Genomic DNA, 22717 nt, shown 5'->3' with positions numbered 1-22717 from the left:
ATGGAGCTTCTCTCCTCCTGGGGCAGGAGGAGAACCCAGGCATCCCGGCTCCCCAGCTCTGACCATCAGATCAGGCTGCTTCCTAGGAAACCCCTGAGGCTGTCCTGGGAGGCAGCACCTGGTGTCAGGCCCGTTGTGACAGCCAGCAGGCAGGCTAGACTGGGTCACCGACTCGCCCGCGTTTCTGGGTGGCTGGAGTTTCTGGTGAGTTGCCTCAAACACCACAACCTGTGAGGCTATTGATACCCCCCCCAGCCCGGCACTCACGCCAGAACTGAACAGCCAGGCAGCAAAGACCCCGCCTGCCCCCACCCAGCTCTGGCACGCCTGGCTGCTGTGGACATGCCAGTCCCAGGCGTTACACAGGGCGCGGCTGGCAGGCTGCTCTGTGCTGTGCCCCGCTCCAGATGAGGTGGAACTTGTGTGGTGTTTGTACAGGCAGACGGGTAGCTCTGGTTACACAGGCGTGGGCAGGGCGTGGGCAGCATCCTCATACGGCTCTGCTGCTGCACATCACTGCAGCCCCCGGCTCCTCCGGTCCCAGGACCTGCTCCCCACCCTGCCCAGCCCTGGCAGTGCCCCTCAGCGGGGCCTTGCAGCCCCCGTCCCTTCCGGTCCCAGGACCTGCTCCCCACCCTGCCCAGCCCTGGCAGTGCCCCTCAGCGGGGCCCTGCAGCCCCCGGCTCCTCCGGTCCCAGGACCTGCTCCCCACCCTGCCCAGCCCTGGCAGTGCCCCTCAGCGGGGCCCTGCAGCCCCCGGCTCCTCCGGTCCCAGGACCTGCTCCCCACCCAGCCCAGCTCTGGCAGTGCCCCTCAGCGGGGCCCTGCAGCCCCCGTCCCTTCCGGTCCCAGGACCAGCTCCCCACCCTGCCCAGCCCTGGCAGTGCCCCTCAGCGGGGCCCTGCAGCCCCCGTCCCTTCCGGTCCCAGGACCTGCTCCCCACCCTGCCCAGCCCTGGCAGTGCCCCTCAGCGGGGCCTTGCATCCCCTGTCCCTTCCGGTCCCAGGACCTGCTCCCCACCCAGCCCAGCCCTGGCAGTGCCGGTCCCAGGACCTGCTCCCCACCCTGCCCAGCCCTGGCAGTGCCGGTCCCAGGACCTGCTCCCCACCCAGCCCAGCTCTGGCAGTGCCCCTCCGCCCTGTCTGGCCCCAGCACCCTCTGCTGCTCCAGTCTGGGGCGCTGACAGTGCCGCTCGGTCCCAGCGGGGCCTGTTGTGCTGCTGCTCTGGGCACGTCGTTGTCAATCGGGTCTTGGGCCCCTTCCCTCTCTAGTACCCAGCAGCCTGACAGACCCCTCCCTGCTGCGGGCGCTGGGCTGCCGCTCTGGGGAGGGTGAACGGGGACCTGGGCCAGTGTCTGCTGAGTCAGTAGAAGAGCATGGGGGGCGTTGGGGGAAGGGGAAGGCACCTGAGTGGCCGCCCTGGGGCCCCAGGACCTGTGGATCTGCACAGCAGAGATGCCCTGGCAGCAGGAGGGCAGATGCCCCGCCTGCCCTGCTCCGGCCTATGAGGTGCCCCCAGGGAGGAGGGCAGGTCAGACTCTGGCCCTGGCTGCTGACAAGGCCCCAGCTGCCTCTCTAGCGATGCGGGCACCTGGCAGTCAGGCGGAGGGAGGATGGGCCAGTGATTAGGGCACTAGCCGAGGGCACCTGGGTTCAAGCCCCCGCTCTGCCCCAGACTCCCTGTGTAGCCTCTGGGTGCCTCAGTTTCCCTCGGAGCCGTGGGGCGAGGGGGAAGCGCTGCCCTGCCCCCCAGGGCTGCGTGACTGTAAGGATCTCAGGCTGCGAGTGCAGATACTGAGGTGCCACAGACAGGGAGCGGAGACCCACCAGGCTCCTCTCCCAGCCCCCAGCAGTGTGGCTGTGCCCGGCCCAGCCCCCTTCCCTCGGGCAGGGCACGTGGGGCTCCAGCGGCCCCGCTTGGATCCCCGGCCATAGCACGGGGCTGTTCGGTGCCCTCCAGATGGGAGGGGCTGGCTGCCTCTGAGCCTGGCCGTCCTCTCCCCAGGAGTGCGATAAGTCCAGCAACGACCGGCTGGAGGAGCACGAGATCGAGGAGTTCTGCACCCTGCTGATGAAGCGGCCCGAGCTGGAGGAGCTGTTCCACCGCTACTCGGGGCAGGACTGCGTGCTGTCGGCCAAGGAGCTGGGGGCGTTCCTGCAGGACCAGGGCGAGGCGGCCGACCTGGCGCACGCCCACAGGATCATCCAGACCTATGAGCTCAGCGAGAAAGGTAGGTCCCCCCACGAGCCCCCGCCCAGCATGGGGGTGTGCACCACTGCCCCCTGCTGTCAGAGAACGGCCAGCTCAGAGCTTGGTGCAGGGCTCCCACGGGTGCTTGTCCAGCCGCCTGGCCGTTGGGCCTAGATCGACCCTGCAAAGGAGAGGCGGATACAGTCTCTGTGGCCCTTCAGTCCTTGGGCGGTTGGTTCTGGTGACCTGGCTGCACGTCCCAGTAGGAACTGGGCTGAGAGTTGACAGACTCAGCTCCCAGAGGGCAGGGGCTTGGCAGGGCGGGTTTCCATGAGGATTCCCAGCTGTGCGACATGGGGAGTCCTGACGGCGCATGGTGGAGACGCTCCCGGGTCTCAGGGCGGGTCCAAACCCCATTGCTGCTCCTGGTTAACGGACGTCGGTTTTAAACCAGTGCTGCTTCCGTGCACACCCGAGTGTCAGTGTCTGCAGGTTCTTCTGCCTCCTGGGGCAGCTGCTTAGCTCCTTTCTCCAGCCCCGACAGACGAGACATGGGCTAGTGGTTACAGCAGCGGGCTGGGCATCAGGACACCTGGGTTCTTTCCCGTGTTCTGGGGGGAAGCTCTGGTGGTTACAACAGGGGAACGGGCAGTCAGACTTCTGGGTTCCGTCCCTGGCTCTGCCACTGACTCGCTGCAAGACCTCAGACAAGTCAGAGCCTCGCTCTGTGCCTCAGTTTCCCCATCTGTCAGGGGGGTGGTGAGGGTTAATCCCCTCAAAGGTGCTATACAACCTGGCTGGCCTGCACCGTGGGTGTGATGGGCTGACCTGAGCTGGGGCAAGTGGGCGCAGAAATCAGGCCTGGATTGGAGGGGAACGGTGAGGGACGGAGCAGCAGGGTCAGGAGCAGAGGCCGGTGTGATGGGCAGAAAGCCAGTGCGATGGCGGGGAGCTGGGCCTGCCCCAGAAGGCAGCTGGCATCCCCAGAGCCCGGCCTGGCAGCTCCACCCTGAGCTGGCTGGAAGTGGCCGGAGATGGGTGTGGGGCCGCAGGGGAGCCCCCTCCCAGGTGGAGCTGCAGCACCGGCGCCAGGATCACCCAGCAGCATCAGAACAGCCCTGGTCCCTGCTCCGCAGCCTCGGGCCTGTGTTCTCCTCTCTCTGGTGCTGCGTGGCCCAAAGCCGCCCTGCCCTGGCACAGGACACCCTGAACCTCAGGGCTGGGTCAGCTCCGCCTGGCCCCTCTGTCTGGAATGGCTGGTTCAGCTAGACAGGGCCAGCCCCGTGCGAACACCCCTGAACTCCGCCAGGCCTCGTCCGGGGAGCCCGTCTGGGTCCAGTCCGGCTCGGGGGGCCTTGAGGGCCGTGCTGGGTGGAAGTTTAAGTGGGGTCCTGGTGGGGGGGTTGCCTTCCCCTGCAGCGTGGGGGGCGGGTCACCGGCCAGGATTACCCTGGTGTGTCTCACTTCATCATTCCCCTACCATTGCACCGTCGCCTGGTGCGTCTCTGCCTGGGGCACATACTAGTTCATTGACGTTGGTCTCGTTTCGGTGGGGGAGACTGGGGGGGCTTGTTGGCCCGTGCCCTCGTGGCTGGACTGTCCAGGCTGGGAGCCGTCCTTGCAGAGGGTACAGGGATGCTGCCAGGCAGGGCTGGGAACCCTTGGGGAGACACTAGGGGTGAAAGTAACTTACAGGACTTACCGGTACTGCCGGAGTCCTGAGGGGGGCGTGGCCTCACATGGAAGAGGCGGGGCCTCTCAAGATTTAAAGGCCCTGGGGCACGGCTGTGGCTGGGAGTGTTTAAATCAACCCCGGGGCTCAGGGGCAAATTAAAGGGCCGGGGGCTTCAGCCGCCGCGGAGCTCCAGGTCTTTTAAATCCCCCCTCAGCTCCGGCTGCTGCAGCTGCGGGCAGGATTTAAAGGGCTCTGGGCTGCCCATAGCCGGGGGAGCTCTGAGCCCTTTCAATCCGGCCCCAGCCTGGCCACCGGAGCCGCGGGGGATTGGGGTGGGGTTAAAGGGCTCTGGGTTGCCCACAGCCACGGCAGCCCAGAGCCCTTTAAATCCGGCCCCAGCCCAGCTGCCCTAGCCGCGGGCGGGATTCAAAGGGCTCTGGGCTGCCCGCTGAGGCAGGCAGCCCAGAGCCCTTTCAGTCCCCACCGTGGAAGCCGATGCGTCCGGTGCGGTCCGGCACGGCGTACTGGCTCTTGCTGGTACACTGGACCAGACCAGACCGGCTTCCTTTCACCTCTGGGTGACACTGCCTTCTCGGCCTTGTCTGCGCGGTCTCAGCCGTGCGCGTTGCAGCCAGCTTTACCCAATTCCTAGCTAACTGGCCTGAACTCTGCGGCCGTGTAAACAGGCTGCAGCAATAAACATCCCTGGACTCCAAGGAGGTTCGGATCCGGATCCATAGTTTGCATCCCAGCCCCTGCAACAGCTCTCGTAGAACCGGAGAGCTGGAGAACAGATCTTGGTTGTGGGACAAGCTCCAGCGTATCTGAGGCCTTGGGATTCCAGTCCCTCTGCACCAGCGCACACTGCGCCTAGCCTGGCTTTGCCCTCGGCGCTGTCGCTTTGCCATGGTGCGAATGTCCCGCGAGGCGCTCAGGGACTGGAGGGGTTTTCTCTGGATTTCCCACGTTATGAGCACGGTTACACGAGACCCAGATCTGAACCTCCTCTGAGCCGAGCGGAGTTTAGCCCCAGGGTTTTGCTGCAGCCCATGGCACGGCTGGGGCCAGCCAGGCATTAGGGCTAGAACTGAGGGGGACTCCAGTGGCCCATCTGTGCTGTAGTTTACTGGGGGGAGGGGGAGGGGGAGGGAAATTAGCAGTAATTCCACTGTGGTCAGCAGAGCCACATCCGCGGGTAGGGGAGATCTGCTGAGGTTTTGCATGTGGTTTGGCGTTATGCTAATCGCAGCTGAAGCAATCCCAGAGGCCCCACTCCAGCATTCCCTGAGTGTGTCTCGCATCTTCCCTGTTCCTCTCAGAGCCGAGTGTGCTCCCACCTGGCACCGGGCGCCTCACTTCCTGGCCTGAGCCCCGAATGCCCCAGGACTCCCCCCTCGCCCGCTAACTCGGGCTGCGTCTGACCCTGCCCAGGGCGCTTGGGGAACAATTGTGGGCTAGGACGGTTTATGAGCAATAAGGAAAAGGAAACCAAGGGGCCTGGGACCGGGGTGGTGAGGGGCCTGGGGGGCTGCCTCGGGGAGCTGGCTGGCTGGTCCCCTGTCGCTGGCACGGCAGCAGCGTTAGACAATCTCAGCCGAGATTTGTAAAACTCGCCAGTGGCTCCATTGCTGCTAAGCCGAGATCCAGACGCCTGCCACGGCCGGGGCAGAGGATGCTGGGGCTGAGCCTCTTTGGGGCGGATGCTGATTGGGGCACTAGAAACTCACAGACAGCTGGACAAAGCTCTCAGCCCGGGCTGCCCTGTGCCAATGCTGACAGATCAGCCTGGGCCTGAGCTCAACCCCCGCACTTTTCACTGCTTCCTACTCTACTCCCCATAGGGGGGACATAGCACCAGCGTGGGCGTGAGTGGGGAATGCGATACAGCTGGGGAAACCGAGGCACCGAGTGGGCGAGGGGACATGACCAAGGCCGCGCAGTGAGACTGCAGCAGAGCCAGAGAGAACCCAGGTCCTAGTGCCAAGCTCTACCCGGTACAGACCACACCCCCTCATGGAGCTGGGCACAGGGCCTGGGATTCCTGCCACCCCAGCCCCTACTTTAGCGCCCACAATCCCTGTCCCAGCCAGGGTCGAATCAGATCTCCCAGGCTCTAACCCCTAGGCTTGCTAACCCCTGCGGCTTCCAAATGGGGTGACAGCCTGAAATTCCCGACGCGGACACGTTGCCCGGTGCACAGACACTAGGCCCCAAATCTGGCGAGGAGCCTTTAAAGAGCCCCTGGAAATGTGGCCCCCGCAGCCAAACAGCACGACCGCATGATGCTGGACGGGTTCATGATGTACCTGCTGTCTGCGGCTGGTGACATCCTGAACCAGGAGCACACCAACGTCTACCAGGACATGAGCCAGCCCCTCTGCCATTACTTCATCTCCACCTCCCACAACACCTACCTGACCGACAATCAGATCGGGGGGGCCAGCAGCACGGAAGCCTACATCAGGTAAGGGGGCCGGGCAGAACATGGGGAATGGGCAGAGTCGAGGGGAATCGAGACCCATCTGGAGCGGGGGGGGGTGTGTGCCAGCATGGGGGTCATCTTTGCCATGGCCTAGAGCATAGACCGGGTCCTGCTGAAGCAGAGCAGCGCTGGTGACCAGTAGCCATGCTGGGCGCTTCCCCAGAAGGGTGAAGCCTCTGACTGTCTGACGATATCCATCTGCAGGAATTCCTACCTGACCCCAGCCAGGGAGCAGCCTGTGCCCTGAAGCATGAGGGCTAAGAGGTCTTGTCACTTTTATCCCACTACTTTTATCCTATCCTATCAGAATTTATCCTATCAGAAGCCTGCATCCCAAGAAAGGGGAAAAAAATCATAGGCAGGAGTTGTAGACCAAGCTGGATGAGCAAGCGTCTCAGAGAGGTGATTAAGAAAAAGCAGAAAGCCTACAAGGAGTGGAAGATGGGAGGGATTAGCAAGGAAAGCTGCCTTAGTGAGGTCAGATCATGTAGGGATGAAGTGAGAAAGGCCAAAAGCCATGTAGGGTTGGAAAGGGAATTAAAACCAATAGTAAAAGGTTCTGTAGCCATATAAATATGAAGAAAACAAAGAAAGAAGAAGTGGGGCCACTGAACACTGAGGCTGGAGTGGAGGTTAAGGATAATCTAGGCATGGCCCAATATCTAAACAAATACTTTCCCTCAGTCTTTAATGAGGCTAACGAGGCGCTTAGGGATAGTGGCAGGATGACAAATGGGAATGAGGATATGGAGGTGGATATTACCACAGCCGAGGTAGAAGCCAAACTCGAACAGCGTAATGGGACTAAATCGGGGGCCATAGGTGCTGACTCCCTGGGTGCTCCGGGGCTGGAGCACCCACAGGGAAAAATTGATGGGTGCTCTGCACCCACTGGCAGCTCCCTGCCCTGCCCCAGCTCACCTCTGCTCCGCCTCCGCCGCCTCCACTGAGCGCACCTTCCCCGCTTCTCCCCCTAGCTCCCAGGGCTTCCCACCATGAAACAGCTGTTTCGCAGTGGCAAGCGCTGGGAGGGAGGGTTGAGGAGGGGGAACACAGGAATGCCGCACGCTCGGGAAGAGGCGGGGCCAGGATTTGGGGAAGGGGTCCAATAGGGGCAGGGAGGGGGAGGAGTTGGGGCAGGAACTTTGGGGAAGGAGTTGGAATGGGGGCAGGGCAGGGGCAGAGTTGGGGCGGGGCCAGGGGTGGTGGGGAGTCAAGCACCCACCAGCGCCGGGAAAAGTTGGCGCCTATGCGGGGTCCCAGATAATCTTCATCCAAGAACATTAAAGGAACTGGCACATGAAATTGCAAGCCCGTTAGCAAGAATTTTTAATGAATCAGTAAACTCAGGGGTTGTACCGTACGACTGGAGAACTGCTAACATAGTTCCTATTTTTAAGAAAGGAAAAAAAACGTGATCTAGGTAATTACAGGCCTGTTAGTTTGACATCTGTAGTATGCAAAGTCTTGGAAAATTTTTTGAAGGAGACAGTAGTTAAGGACATTGAGGTCAATGGTAATTGGGACAAAATACAACATGGTTTTACAAAAGGTAGATTGTGCCAAACCAACCTGATCTCCTTCTCTGAGAAGGTAACAGATTTTTTAGATAGAGGAAACGCAGTGGATCTAATTTACCTCGATTTCAGTAAGGCATTTGATACGGTTCCACATGGGGAATTGAAAGATGGGGATCAATATGAAAATTGAAAGGTGGATAAGGAAGTGGTTAAAGGGGAGACTACAACGGGTCGTACTGACAGGTGAACTGTCAGGCTGGAGGGAGGTTACTAGTGGAGTTCCTCAGGGATTGGTTTTGGGACCAATCTTATTAAATCTTTTTATTACTGACCTTGGCACAAAAAGTGGGAATGTGCTGATAAAGTTCGCGGATGACACACAGCTGGGAGGTGTTGCTAACACAGAGAGGGACCGGGATATCCTACAGGAAGCTCTGGATGACTTGTTGTGACGGGTTGAATCATAGTAACCCCCTTGGGGCTGCCACGTGATGTGCCAAGACTACGTCTGCCCCTGCTTTCCTGCCATGGCAGCTTGGGACTCAAACCCAGACCCAGGTCTGAACCACATCCCCTAACAGCTGCAGGCTTAACTGAAAGCAGCTCACAGACGTGTTCCTGCCTTTAACACTCAGGTACCCAACTCCCAATGGGGTCCAAACCCCAAATAAATCCATTTTACCCTGTTTTACCCTGTATAACGCTTATACAGGGTAAACTCATCAATTGTTCGCCCGCTATAACACTGCTAGAGAGATGCACAGCTGTTTGCTCCCCCAGGTATTAATACAGACTCTGAGTTAATTAATAAGTAAAAAGTGATTTTATTAAATACAGAAAGTAGGATTTCAGTGGTTTCAAGTACCGGGAGGGGTGGGTGGGAGCCATTCTCTGGGAGAGCATCATGACCCCAGGACAGGGCCAGGACAGGGCTGCCCGGGGAGGCGCAGGGGCCCAGCTGCGCTGGAGTCTCTGGACTCGTACTAAGGACACGAGGTGGCCATTCGCTGTGCCAGCCCCTGGCTGAACCTGCCATCCCCGTCAGGGCGTTCATGGAGGGCTGCCGCTGCGTGGAGCTGGACTGCTGGGAGGGCTCCAATGGGGAGCCCATCATCTACCACGGCCACACCCTGACCTCCAAGATCCTCTTCAGGGACGTCATCGAGATCATCCGGGACTACGCCTTCAAGGTGAGCCCCGCGGCGGGGGGGCTGGCTGAGGGCAGAGGAGGGGACTGGCGTTTGCACCAATGTGCTTCTCGCCGCTCCATCCCCAGCTGCCTGGTGACCACCTGCCGTGGAGCTGGCCCTGCTCCCACCCACACGAGTGGGAGTTTTGCCCCTGACATCAGCAGGGCCAGAGCTCGGCCGGTGGGCTCCCCCACTCAGCCCATAGCCGGGGGCTGATGTCAGTCTGTGGCCCCTGCCTAGGCTGACCCCCCCTCCGTCTCCCCAGCACTCCTCGTACCCCGTGATCCTGTCCCTGGAGAACCACTGCGGGCTGGAGCAGCAGGTGACCATGGTGCGGCACATGAAGGCCATCTTGGGGGACATGCTGCTGACCCAGACGCTGGATGGGCAGGTCCCCAAGGAGCTCCCGTCACCAGAGGTAACAGCCCCCGGTAATTCCCGCGGGAGGGGGAGGGGTCCAGGGACTCCTGCAGGGGGGATTCTCAGAGAGGGGACCCAGAGCCCCACCCTCCATGGTTTCATCACAGGGACATCCCTGGGCACCTTGGAGCACACGGCGGGGCAGCCAGCCCCTGGGAAGAGAGGGCATTGGGCAGGGTGCAGAGCTTTGACATGGGCTCTCCTCTCCTGCAGCAACTGAAAGGGAAGATCCTGGTGAAAGGGAAGAAGCTGCCGGACCTGGTGTGTGACCCTGAAAACATGAGCTTCCTCTCCGACAACAACGAGGAGGAGGAGGAGGAGGAGGAGGAAGAGGAGAGGGTGCTGCGGAGAGAGCGCAGGAGGGTAAGGGGGTAACGTGGACCAGCCCCTCGTGGGACCGCGGGCTCCCAGAACTCGTGGCTGCCCCCAAGTGTTGCGGATTGTGCTGCTGCAGCAGGCAGGCACCCGCCGTCCGTCTCCGGGGCACAGAGAGATCGTGTGTGGCACTGAAGCCAAAGCGTCTGCTGCAGCTTTGGTGCATGACCCCAGCTCAGCTGGAGGCTGGGGGGCGACAGCCCCATGGGACGGGCTGGCAGCATCCCTGAGATCTCAAAGCCACCGTGAAAAGGGTACAGAGGGGCTTGCAGCCAGTGCGCTGCCGTCTCCCTGGCCTGTCAGGGTTGAGATAGACACAGCGTTCGCTGCCTCTCGACGGGGATCTCCCTCACTCCCCCTGTGTGTAGCTGCCCCATGGCCGGATTTCCAGAAAAATTCCCTTTCAGGAGACCCGCAGGAACCTGTCAGGTTGCTGCCTGCCTGGCCGGCTCTTGTCAATTGCACCGTTTCCTGGGCAGAAAGTGAAATTGACAGGAGCTGTCCAGGGGCTGCCGCGTTCTCAGACCACAGCTACGCTCCAGAGCCCGGCTGGCCTTGCCCCCGGTGCAGGCAGAGGGAGGGAGGCAGGAGTTCTGCCCGGGCAGTAACACCACCTCCATGGGTGACGCTAGCTGTGCAGACGGGGCTGCGGCTCCACGGCGGGTTTTGCCGGCACAGCGGTGTCAGTTGTGGGGTGGTTTTCTCGCGCTTTCAGCCACGTGGGTGAGTGTAGGGTAGGGTAGCCCAGACCTCGGCTTCGCCACCTTCCCCCAGCCTGGCTGCTGGGCGGGCAGAGAGCTGGGCACACAGCCTCTGGCAGCTCGCCCGGATGCTCTTGGCAGTTTCATTTTCTGCAGGGAGAACGTGAAATTGAGACGCGCCATGTGGCAGGCAGAGCAGAGCCGCATTTCTGTTTTGCTGATGGGGAGGATTTTTTCGGGGGGGGGGGGGGGCGGGAATGGACATTTTTCCTGTGGAAAATTTCCGTTTTGTGGAAAGGGGGTTTTCTGTTGGAAATTCACTGTGGTGGAAACTTCCCGACTGGCTCCCCTCAGGACGGACAAGCCGGCGTGGCTGTGAACTGTTAGGAGCGTCGGGGGCTGCCCGGCTGCCCTTTCCCAGATCCGTCCCTTCCAGCGAGTGCTGTGCATGGGTTGCTGAGAGCTGTGCACCGCAGGGGTGGGTGACCTGGCTGCTGTCTGGGGAGGGCCTGGGAAGGTGGGGGCTGCGGTGCAGGCTGGCTGGGGAGAAGGGAGCCGGGGGCTGTGGACTCGGCTGGGCCAGGAGCTGGTGGAGGGAATCCCAGGGCTGGTGACCAGTGGCTGTGAGGGCAGCGGCAAAGCGTGCGGTGTTCCCATCCCACCGCCTCGGGCAGGGCCTGAGACCGCTGGTTTCTGCTGCCCCCGCTCCTGAAACGACACTTTCTGTTCTCTTCCAGTCGTCCCATTCGCTGCAGGAGATCAGGCCGCTCCAGGTGAGCGCTCCCGGCAGGGCTCTGGGTGGGACGGTAGGACCGACCCCATCCCCTCTTGCACCGCACTGCATGGCTGGACGGGGCTGCCCCCTGGGCCCAGGCTGGCGCGTCTTCGGGCCGGTGCTCTGTTGCTGTCCCGGTGGCCAGGCCTGAGCTGGCACCTCTCAGCACTGAGGGCTGCTGACTCCTAGCTGAGCCCCTCCTGCCTCCCCCTTCCCCGGGAGACTCACCCCTAGCAGGCCCCAGTCCTCTGTGCGCTGCTGCCATGGGCCCCATGGCCTGGCACGAGGCCACTCTTGGTGCTCACGGGGGTTTCTCGCAGAGGGCCCTGGCCCTGGCCTGGGAGGTGCTCAGCACCCTGTGCTCACGTGGACACCGGTGGGAGTTGGGTGCCAGCACCTGCAGCGGGATGTTGGGTGGGGGCGAGTTGAGGACACAGGAGGGGGCTCAGCTGAGTGCTGCCAGGGGGACGTCCCGGGGAGGGCGGCTGCAGCAGCGACCCCACCGCGGTGTGTGCTCCCCGACAGGCGAAGGACGCGGCGCAGCTGTCCCAGCAGCTCTCCGACCTGGTGCTGTACTGCCAGGCCGTGCCCTTCCAGAGCCTGGAGCAGGCGCTCAGGAGCCAGCAGCCCGGCCAGATGTGCTCCTTCAGCGAGAGGAAGGCCAGGAAGCTCCTCAAGGAGTCGGGTGAGGTGGGGGGAGGGGCAGACAGACTGGGTGTCTCCAGCCAGCCGGTGGGTGCGGGGCTCAGTACGGGTGGCAGGCTCGGGCCCCAGGGCAGGGGCGTTGCAGGAGGGCTGGGCTGGATCCTGGGTGTTCTGCCCGGGCCAGGCTGGGCTCCAGGGGGCAGGGCTGGCCTGGATCAGGCTGGGATCTGGTGCGTTAGACGGGGGTGGGTTGCACTGAGCTCAGGGACTAGATTGGAGGGAGCTGGGTTAGACCGGCTCTGGCTGCGGTGAGCTGGGGTCAGGCCGGCCTGGGACCCACTGGACCCAGCAGGCTTCCTGCTGTCTGAGCATGGGGCCGCCCTGCTGCAGTGGGGCTCGGCTCCCTGCTGGGCGTGGCGTGGGGAGCTCTCTTCCCTGGATGAATTTCACCCCTCTGCTCTGAGCTGTGCTGGGGAAGGGGGACACCCTGCAGAGACCTGGCCGGGACACTGGGCGGGCCCAGCACTGCAGCTGGCAGCCGAGATGTTCCAAAAGGGCTGGAGGGCTCGGGCTCAGCATTGCCTGAAAACTGGCCCCCTGTGTCAGGTGCTGTACAGACAGGGCCCAGACGATCCCTGCCCCAGGGAGCTCCCGCTCGCAGCTGCACAATCTCAGGTATCTCCTGTTGGGCTCCCAAGATCACTGGTCACTTGCCTGGCTCTGGTGGCCCGGGGAGGAGCTGACCCGCACTCTCAGCCCCGCTAACGGGCAGCTGCTTTCCCCTGCTGCAGGGAACGGCCTGGTCCGGTACAACGCCCGGCACCTGAGCCGCATCTACCCCTTGGGGCTGAAGATGAACTCTTCAAACTACAACCCCCAGGAGATGTGGAACGCCGGCTGCCAGCTAGGTGAGAAGGGGGCCCGCCCCCTCTGTGCCTCAGTTTCCCCAGCTGTAGCACGGGAATACTGATGCTGGGCTCCTTTGCGCTGCGCAGAGAGGGGAGGGGCCCGGCAAGGTCACAGTGATGGTTACTGGAGAGGGGGCTGAATGGGGCACCGGGCACAGCCCCTCATGGGCAGGAGTTGGGATGGGCGTGATGGGAAGGGCGCCACCTGCTGGTTCTCATGGATCCTTCCTGGCCAGTGTCCCTGAGGGCCTAGCCAGGGCATGGCCCGGTGGCCTCCCCAGGTGCCGAATCTGTCTGCAATCCAGGGCAAGGGCTCTGCTCCATGTCACCCTCCCGCCCTCCAGCCCAGGGGGACCCATGAGAGAGCTGCTGGGCCCCACGCAGGCCCCGCGGCGCCAGGCTGTGCTCGGGCCATGCGGGGAGACTGGCGCTCTCACGCTGGGCGGGTCCCACAACCCTCCTGAGCAGGGACGGGCGGGGCCCAGAACGGCCTCATGGCTCCAGGCCTGTACGTTGGCTGCCCCTCCCCCTCCCTGGCACCGCCAGCCCCCACCCGTGTACGTGGCTGCCCCTCCCCCTCCCCTGGCACCGCCAGCCCCCACCCGTGTACGTTGGCTGCCCCTCCCCTCCTGGCACCGCCAGCCCCCACCCGTGTACGTGGGCGGCCCCTCCCCCTCCCCCGGCACCGCCAGCCCCCACCCGTGTACGTGGCTGCCCCTCCCCCTCCCTGGCACCGCCAGCCCCCACCGGTGTACTTGGCTGCCCCTCCCCCTCCCCTGGCACCGCCAGCCCCCACCCGTGTCCATGGCTCCCCGGACCCTGCCTGTGTAACCCGCCTGCTCTCTGTGTTTCGTTTCCAAGTGGCTCTCAACTTCCAGACGCCCGGCTGGGAGATGGATCTGAACCACGGGCGGTTCCTGGTGAACGGGCGCTGCGGCTACGTGCTCAAGCCCAGCTTCCTGCGGAGCCGCCAGGCCTCCTTCGACCCCGAGAGCGGGCGAGGGCCCGGCCACAGAGCCGCCCTGCTGCTGGTCAAGGTGCAGCGGGGTGGGGCCCGTGTGGGCGTGAGGGGCGGGGTGTGCGGGGGGCAGTGCCGGGTGGGTGTGCCGCAGGGGTGTGTAGGTGCTGCAGCAGGGTGGGGCCCGTGTGGGCACGAAGGGCAGGGTGTGCGGGGGGCAGTGCCGGGTGGGTGTGCCGCAGGGCTGTGTAGGTGCTGCAGCAGGGTGGGGCCCGTGTGGGCACGAGGGGCAGGGTGTGCGGGGGGCAGTGCCGGGTGGGTGTGCCGCAGGGGTGTGTAGGTGCTGCAGCGGGGTGGGGAGGCTGTGCCGCGTGGGTGTGCCGCGGGGCGGTGTAGGTGCTGCAGCAGGGTGGGGCCCGTGTGGGCACGCGGGGCGGGGTGTGCGGGGGGCAGTGCCGGGTGGGTGTGCCGCAGGGGTGTGTAGGTGCTGCAGCGGGGTGGGGCCCGCGTGGGCGCGAGGGGCGGGGTGTGCGGGGGGCCGTGCGGGGTGGGTGTGCCGCAGGGCTGTATAGGTGCTGCAGCGGGGCGGGGATGTGTAGGCGCGTGGGGCCGGGTGTGCGGGGGGCAGTGCCGGGTGGGTGTGCCGCAGGGCTGTGTAGGTGCTGCAGCAGGGTGGGGCCCGTGTGGACACGAGGGGTGGGTGTGCGGGGGGCAGTGCCGGGTGGGTGTGCCGCAGGGCTGTGTAGGTGCTGCAGCAGGGTGGGGCCCGCGTGGGCACGAGGGGCAGGGTGTGCGGGGGGCAGTGCCGGGTGGGTGTGCCGCAGGGGTGTGTAGGTGCTGCAGCAGGGTGGGGCCCGTGGGGGCGTGTGGGGGGGGGTGTGCGGGGGGCAGTGCGGGGTGGGTGTGCCGCAGGGGTGTGGAGGTGCTGCAGCGGGGTGGGGGGGCTGTGCGGGGTGGGTGTGCCGCAGGGGTGTGTAGGTGCTGCAGCAGGGTGGGGCCCGTGTGGGCACGAAGGGCAGGGTGTGCGGGGGTAGTGCCGGGTGGGTGTGCCGCAGGGCTGTGTAGGTGCTGCAGCGGGGTGGGGCCCGTGTGGACACGAGGGGTGGGTGTGCCGCAGGGGTGTGTAGGTGCCCGTGCCACATGGCTGGCGTGTGCCGGGGGAGGGGCTGGGGGACCAGCAGGCTCAGAGCTGCCAATGCTGGAGGCCCGGGCACTGCCCAGCCTGGTCCCATCCCCCCACGCCTAGGCCAGCTTTGCTGCCGCCCCGTCCAGCTTCCCCACGGAGGACCATCCCCACCCCATGCCAGTCCTCCCCGCTCTAACCCCGCCTCCACAGGTGATCACGGCCCAGCAGCTCCCCAAGCTGAACGACAAGAAGAGCTCCATCGTGGACCCCTTCGTGCGCGTGGAGATCCACGGCGTGCGAGCCGACTGCACCAGCCAACAGACCGAGTACAAGCTCAACAACGGTGAGTGGCCGCAGGCCCCGCCCCTGGGCCCCTGGGGCTGGGGTCCGGCCAGGCTAGGCAGAGGAGCCCTGCGGGGACAGCCGGAGAGCTGCAGGCCGCGGGGCCGGTGGCTCAGCAGGGGGCGCTGCTCTCCGCTCGTCAGCACCCCAAGGTGCTCTGCGGAACTCCCTGGGCAGGAGGGGCCTCTCCGAGGTCAGCCCGGCTGGGGGAACCGCTCCCTGAAGCAGAATGGGGGAGCGCTGGAGCGTGCCAACACCCCCGGGCACCCCTCCCCTTAGTGCTGGAGTCCCCTGCAGGGCGAGCCAGATAGTGCCCCTCACCGCCTGTCCTGCCCTGCTAGTCAGCTGCTGTCTCTCTCCCCAGAGGTGGCTGTTTCTTAGTGCTGGGGCCTTCCCCCACCGCCTGGGTCAAGGCAGGGGCAGTGTGGACAGCAAGGATTTCAGGCTCCAGGCTGCAGCGCCCCTGCTGGTAAATCACTGATTGAGCAGGGGGGGCGGGAGCAGAAATTATTTGGGGCCACAGCTACAGGGCAGGACTCAACGCCAGCCACACCAGCCTGAGCCCAGCACACACGGGGTTAATGCAGAAGTGTCCCATTGCACAATTTGGTCTGTCATGTAAAGCCTGGGCCTGGGGGCCAGCCCCCTCCCACCCCCCGAGGTAGGAACTGGCCCCACTGTCCCATTGAAGGGACCCCACTGGAACAGGCAGGTTAATGAGCTGGAGATCATGCCCCTGAGAAATGAACATCATTCCGGGTTAGCCTGTGGGACTCCCTGCCACAAGACAGGCAGGATTGCAGAGCGGCCTGGACATTTATCTGAGAAGAGCAGCTAGCGAGGAGAGAAGGGCTGGAAAACCTCCTGCTTCGGGCGTAAATCACCCATGGGGCTGAGGGTGCCCCCCCTTCACAGGGTTATTCTGTAATTATCAATGGCGGGGGGGGGGGGGTCCTTGCAGCTCTCTTGGAAGCAGCTGGGGGGCAGGCAGACTGCAGGAGCCGGAGCCTGGCCTGGCAGCTCCCCAGAGCGCGAAGGGGGCCCCACTGGTGCTGGAGCCCAGGGAGAGCCTGTTAGCGCAGGGGCATGCGACCTCGCCACGCGCGGGGGCCAGCGCAGCTGTGTGCCGGCGTGTGAACGCCACCTGCCTGCCCCGCCTGGGCTGGGGGCACACAGGGCCGCTGGCCCGTCTGTGACCCCGTCCGCTCTCCACCCCTGCAGGGTTCAATCCACGCTGGGACGAGACGCTGAGCTTCCAGCTGCGGGCGCCGGAGCTGGCCCTGGTGCGCTTCGTGGTGGAAGATTATGACACCACCTCCTGCAACGACTTTGTGGGGCAGTTCACCCTGCCCTTCGCCAGCCTGAGGGAAGGTGGGTGCCTGGCAGGGGCCGGCCAGCCCAGCGGTGCCCGTTCTGCCAACCCAGGGGCTGCACTGGCCAGAGGTCCCTGCACGGGGGGTGCGGGAGCTGCAGCGAGGGGCCATGAAAGCGGGTTCGGGGGATGCGTAGAGAAATGGCGGGGACCCCACAGCTCAGCAGGGCTCTCCCTGTGCCCAGAGCCTGAGCGACTCCTGCTGCAGGCCTGGCACCATCAGGCTCTGTGTCCTGCAGCTCCATGGCCACACAATCCCCGCTCCAGAAGCTGCCAGGGAGACCAGAGCAGAGGCTGCTTGCTGGCTTCCTTTGGGGCTAGCCACCCTCCTCCAGGCCAGGGAGGGGGACCCGACCTGCCTTTCCCCTGCCCTGCTGGCTGGCACTCTTCTTTGCAGTGCTGGGAGCCTGCCCACACCCCTACCCTCCAGTGCCAGCCAGGGCACCAGCGTTCCTTCCTACTCTCCACGGGCAGTGTGGCTGGGCCCTACTTCACCCCAGCAGTGGCTGCATTTCAGCAGCAGCTAACCAGATTCCTTAGCGGAGTGCAAAGAGCGTTTGGGGGAAGATGCTGCACAAAGCTTTGCTGTGGGGCCAAAGGGCCAGGGGCTGTTTGCTTCCCTGCCTCACCTGCTCCCTCCCTGTTCCCAGGGTATCGTCACATCCACCTGCTCTCCAGAGACGGGGCATCCCTGGCGCCGGCCACTCTCTTTGTGCACATTAAAGCCAAGAAGATGTGAGAGCCCGAGGATGAGGATCAGCACCTGGGAGGTGGCGAGCGGGGGAGATCAGCACCTGGGCAGCTGTGGCAGGACTCTCGAGGAGCCGGTGCAACGTTAACCTCCTCGGCTGGGTGCGGGGAGGCCCAGCCAGACCTATGCCTGGGGGCTGGGCTGCAGAGGGAGGTGGGGCCTCTGCTCCGTTCAGCTGTTGTGCCCAGGGCCTGGCTGCTGCAGCAGCAGAGACTAGTTTGGTTCCCATCCCCCTAGAGTAACCTGGAGAGGGCTAAATCCCTCCAGGACTCCAGCCTCTGCCCCCACCTCCTCCCCGGGGCCACGGGCTGCACCCGTCACCCAGGGCGCTGGCGGAACCAGGCCGGAGGAAGGGCCTTGGACGGGCCGGGACCGTCTTAGCGCGGCCCCCGTGGCAGGGGCAGTTGTAAAGCAGGCGGGTAGATGGGGGACGTTTTTTCTAGCTAGTGCTGGCATTGATTGAGCTACACGGCCACTCCCCTGTGCATCACCCCGGCACACGCACCTACCCCCGCTGCTGGGGGAGGCCGGGGACGGACGGACAGCCAGCCAGACTTTCCAGTTAACCCTTGAGCGGCCTCGCTCCGTGCCGGGAGCTGAGCCTGGTGCCGGCTGCGGGGGCTGCAGGACCTGAGGCGTGAGCATGGCCGCCTGCGTGGTTTGTAAGATAGGTCCTAGGGCCTGTTCCAAGCTGTAGAATATATTGTAAAGCGATTAATAAAAAGTTTATTTTACCAGACTCCTCCTGTGGCACCTGCTGTCTCTGCCTCCCTGGCCCTGGCCCCCGCCAGCAAAGGGTCAGTCAGGCTGCTGAGCCTGTGTTCGGCAAAGCCCCTCTTCCACCTATGGCCATACCTGAGCAATAGCTACCAGGGGCTGGGAGCTGGAGCCCTCAGCCGCTGCCCGACCCAGGGGCTGGGGGGAGCTCACAGAGGTTTAGAAAATGGTGGAGCCTGCTCAGTTTAATGGCTAAAACTCATTATACAAACCAAAGTCACAGCAGCAATTGTGTAGTAGCGACAGGCTATCGTCCACTTGCCAGGAGCTGGAAGCACGGTAGGAACCGAGCAACCGTTTTCCAGTAGGCAGGGCCTGAGCAGAGCCACTGACCCATCTCCTCGTGGGGCTCGTTACCCCTCTGGCCAATGGGTAACAGCTGTCTGTGGGGGCGGGGGGTTCAGGGGAGATGATGTGTGGCAATCTGTAGGCTGCACGACCGGGACGGGCAGTCAAGGGCTGGGAGATACTGAAACTGATGGAAAGTGGGGTTTTGCCTGAACTACATTTTTCATGAAAAGTACCTGCCTCTGGGAAACCTTCCAGCTTCTGTTTTAAAAAAACAACAACAAAAACCCAGTTCAACGCCCCAATTCTATTGTAAGGTCACTGCAGCGCCTCGGGGATGGGGTAGTTCAGCTGCCTCTTGCCTCCAGTCTCCTTTATGGGTTTCCTTCACCAGCTGCACTACATCTCCCAGAATGCACCACAGCTCCAGGACAGTGGAGCACCATGGGGGATGTAGTCTGACCGGGGAGCCTGGCTAATGGAGACTGGGAACTATTGAGGCACCTGGTGGTGCTGCAGCTGCAGTTCTGAAGCTAAATAGTTCAGATTTTTATTTTTTGCTGAAAAGTCAAATTTTTCTGTGGAAAAAATCCTCCATCCTCCCCCCAGCTCTAGGGCCGCGTAACATCGAGGGCTGCCCTGGCCCAGGAGTGGGGGTTTACACTCACCCTTGTCCCCAGGACCCCTCCCCTGTTTGCTGTCAGTAATTGTCCTGGGCTGTAGCTAGGATCTAGACCTCCCTCTTCTGCTTGGGAAGTGCTGACACTTGGGTGACAATAGCACCTCGAGCCCTGCGCGCTGCACAGCACAGACAGACGGACGGACAGACAATCTGTGCCCTGGAGCTGCAGCTGCTGTAGGTGAATGACCAGGGCAGGGGAGGTACCCAGACCAGAGCATGCTCAGTGCAGACGAGGGTGTGCATCAGCTAGTGTGTCAGTGCCTGCAGAAAGCAACGGTTTCCTCCCTTCTCGTAACTGTTGTCCGAGATGTGTTGCTCACGTCCATTCCCATTAGGTGTGTGCACCATGCGCAGTCGCTGGAAGGTTTTTGCCCTAGCAGCACCCATTGGGTCGGCTATGGGGCCCCCCGGAGTCACACCTTCACGGTGCTGCATATAGGGCCCTGCTGACCTGCCGCCTCTCCAGTTCCTTCTTGCCAGATTACTCTGAGGGAGGGGAAGGTGGGTGGGTTTGGAAGAACAGTTATGAGAAGGTGAGTAGCCATTTCTTCTTCTTCGAGTGCTTGCTCATGTCGATTCCAATGAGGTGACTCCCAAGCCTTACCTAGCAAGCGGAGTCGGAGTTCAAGGAATGGCTGATTGAAGCACAGCTCTACTGCTGAATGCTGCATCATCCCTGGCGTGCTGGGTGCTGGCGTAATGGGAAGTGAACGTGTGCACTGAGGACCCTGAAGTGGGACCTGGACCAGAAGGGCCGCCAAATATACCTGAGCTCTGGTAGAGTGTGCTGTCAGAGCAGGGGCAGGAACCTTGGCAAGGTCATAGCACACCCAGATACAGGATGTGATCCAAGAGGATTGCTTCTGGGAGGACACCCATCATCCTGTCCACCACAAACAGCTGGTTTGACTTGCGGAACCGTTATGTCGATTCAATATGAAAAGCCAAGGCCCGGCCAACGTCCAGGGAGTGGAGCCTCTGCTCACAGCTGTTGGCATGAAGCTTCGGGAAAAAGACCGGAAGGATTGTGTCTTGGTTGGCATGGAAGTTGGAGACCACCTTCAGGAGGAACTCTGGATGTGGTTGGAGCTGCACCTTGTCCTTGTAAAAGGTGGTATAAGGAGGGTCAGATGTGAGGGCCTTTAGCTCAGACACCCTTCTGGTTGAGGTTATTGTGACCAGGAAAGCCGCTTTATATGATAGATTGAGTAGGGAGCACGTCGCTAAGGGCTCGAATGGAGGTCCCATCAGCCTTGAGAGCACCAGGTTACGGTTTCAGGCCAGGTGAATCTTTGTCGATGAATGTGAGACTCTGCTGTTTCAGCTTAAACAGGTATTCCAAGATAAAGGGAATTGAAGACTGAGGCAGAGGGATACGGCTCTGCGAATACCAAACTGAGAATCGCTTCCACTTGGCGAAACAGGTAGCCCTGATTGAAGGCTTTCTACTACCAAGAAGGACTTCTCTAACGGGGTCTGAACATGTGCGTTCTAGAGGATTTAGTCACACAGCTTCCAAGCCATGAGGGGGAGAGATTTGAGATTGGGGTGCTGGAGCTGTCCGTGATGTTGAGTGATGAGATCTGGAACTAACGGAAGGGTGATTGGCGTCTCCACCCAGAGTTCCAGCAACATGATGTACCAACGTTGGCGGGGCCAAGCTGGTTCCACCAGGCTAACTGAGGCCCTGTCACTCCAGATCTTGAGGAGGACCTTGTGGATGAGTGGGGTGTGAGGGTGTGAGGAAGTGGGACTGTTCTTAATGTTTCCTCTGAATACTGTGTGGGTGCCTCAGTTTCCCCTATGCATTTCTTAAGTCTCCAGTGTGCATAAATGGCTGACACTCTGTCTCCTGGCAACAAATGGCCGGGGCCCTTCCCCCCTGCAAGGGGGTGGCTAAAGGTGAATAAAGAGATCAGGTGACCCCCTGGCCCAGGAAAGAGACAAAGGGCTGGGGGTGGGGTTCAGTTGGGAGCTGGCTGGGGATGAGGAGTGAGGGCAGATGGGGGTGTCTGGCTCGCTGGGCCCCAGAATGGACTCGGCCAAGGGATCTGGTTCTCAGTACCTACAAGCTCTGTTTTAGATCATGTTCCTGTCATTGAATAAACCTCTGTTTTACTGGCTGGCTGAGAGTCACATCTGACTGCAAAGTGGGGGTGCAGGACCCTCTGGCTTCCCCAGGACCCCGCCGGGGCGGACTCGCTGTGGGAAGCGCACGGAGGGGCAGAGGATGCTGAATGCTCCAAGGTCAGACCCAGGAGGTGAAGCCATGTGAGCTTCTTGCCCTGAACAAGTCTGCTCCAAGGGAGAGGAGGCTCCCCAGAGTCCTGACTGGCTTTGAGGGGAGCAGTTCCAGAGCATCGCCCGGGGACGAGTAGAAGAGCTGGTCCCTCCATGGAAGAAGAAACACGTCTGCCAGAGAAACACGTCCTGGGGAAGCCAGAGGGTCCTGCACCCCCACTTTGCTGTGGCTCAGGAAGGAGCAGAATTGAAGGCACTTCTGGTTGCTCCTTGTGGCAAACAAGTCGACTTGGGGAAATCCCCGCCGTTGGAAGATGTTGTTTATTATGTCAGGGCGAATGGACTATTGGTGGTTGTGAAAAGATATGCTGAGATGGTCTGCTAGCTCGTTCTCATATCCAGGCAGGTAGGAAACTTCCAGAAGGATCGAGTGTGTTACACAGAACTCGCAGAGCTGCAGGGCTTCCTGACATAGGGGAGAGGAGCGCGCTCCACCTTGTTTGTTGATGTAAAACGTCATTGTCATGTTGTCGGTTATGCATTTGCCCTCCAGATGAGGCTGAAAAGTCTGATGCCAGAGAAACCGCCCTGAGCTCCCCGACACTGATGTGCAGCAACAGCTCCCCCAGAGACCAGAGGCCTTAAGTTCTGTGCTCTCCGTGGTGAGCGCCCCACCCCATTTCAATGCGCCGGTGACCAAGGGGCGCGGTTTGGAGAATGTGACCCCTGTACACACCGTGCGAGGGTCAAGCCACCACGGAAGAGACTCAAGAACCCTCAGTGGAAGTGTGACAGATCCCAGCCAAGCCTGGAGAGCTCTGACTGAGCCTTGCGTGTTGGGACCACGTACGTGCACGATGCCGTGTCCGAGGAGTTTCAAGCAACTCCTTGCCATCTGTCTGAGGTCATGTATGGAGTGAAAGCGGGACTGAGGTAGAAATGCTCTGGCCTGTCTCATGTCTGGCACCGCCCCTGTGAACTCTATTCTCTGATAACGTACGTGTGTGTGTGTGTGTGTGTGTGTGTGTGTACTTTTGAGTGTTTAGGAAAAGGCCCAAAGAGTCGAAGGTGGATCTTATCTGGGTGACCAGTTGATCCACGTGTGTCCTGCACCAGCCGTTCACTAGCCAGTCGTCGAGGTACAGGAATACCTGGACGTGTCTTTTCCGCAGGAAGGCAGCCACGACTGACACACATCTGGTGAACTCCCGAGGTGCTGCTGATAGGCCGAACGGGAGGACTGCAAATTGGTAGTGAGTCCCCCGACTACAAACCTTCAGAAGTGGGCACTGGCGAAG

The 22717-nt window shown here is 62.2% G+C and overlaps 1 protein-coding gene across 1 annotated transcript in view; it reads left to right on the top strand.

Annotated features, from left to right (window-relative positions):
• PLCD3 (phospholipase C delta 3) overlaps positions 1 to 18161 on the top strand; it is a 50819-nt gene extending 32658 nt beyond the window's left edge. Inside the window, exons 5-16 of the mRNA XM_039504324.1 lie at positions 2006 to 2231; positions 6129 to 6330; positions 8914 to 9058; positions 9324 to 9476; positions 9692 to 9841; positions 11292 to 11327; positions 11855 to 12014; positions 12766 to 12882; positions 13744 to 13919; positions 15177 to 15309; positions 16530 to 16679; positions 17331 to 18161. Of these exons, the coding sequence (XP_039360258.1) occupies positions 2006 to 2231; positions 6129 to 6330; positions 8914 to 9058; positions 9324 to 9476; positions 9692 to 9841; positions 11292 to 11327; positions 11855 to 12014; positions 12766 to 12882; positions 13744 to 13919; positions 15177 to 15309; positions 16530 to 16679; positions 17331 to 17419 (1737 nt within the window). The 3' untranslated portion in view covers positions 17420 to 18161. The remainder of the gene's footprint in view (positions 1 to 2005; positions 2232 to 6128; positions 6331 to 8913; positions 9059 to 9323; positions 9477 to 9691; positions 9842 to 11291; positions 11328 to 11854; positions 12015 to 12765; positions 12883 to 13743; positions 13920 to 15176; positions 15310 to 16529; positions 16680 to 17330) is intronic.
• The last annotated feature ends 4556 nt before the right edge of the window (positions 18162 to 22717 follow it).

Source organism: Mauremys reevesii, linkage group 17, assembly GCF_016161935.1.
Source record: "Mauremys reevesii isolate NIE-2019 linkage group 17, ASM1616193v1, whole genome shotgun sequence".
NCBI lineage: Eukaryota > Metazoa > Chordata > Testudines > Geoemydidae > Mauremys > Mauremys reevesii.
Note: the sequence above shows the minus strand (reverse complement) of the source record. Positions and strands in the feature narration are given on the sequence as shown.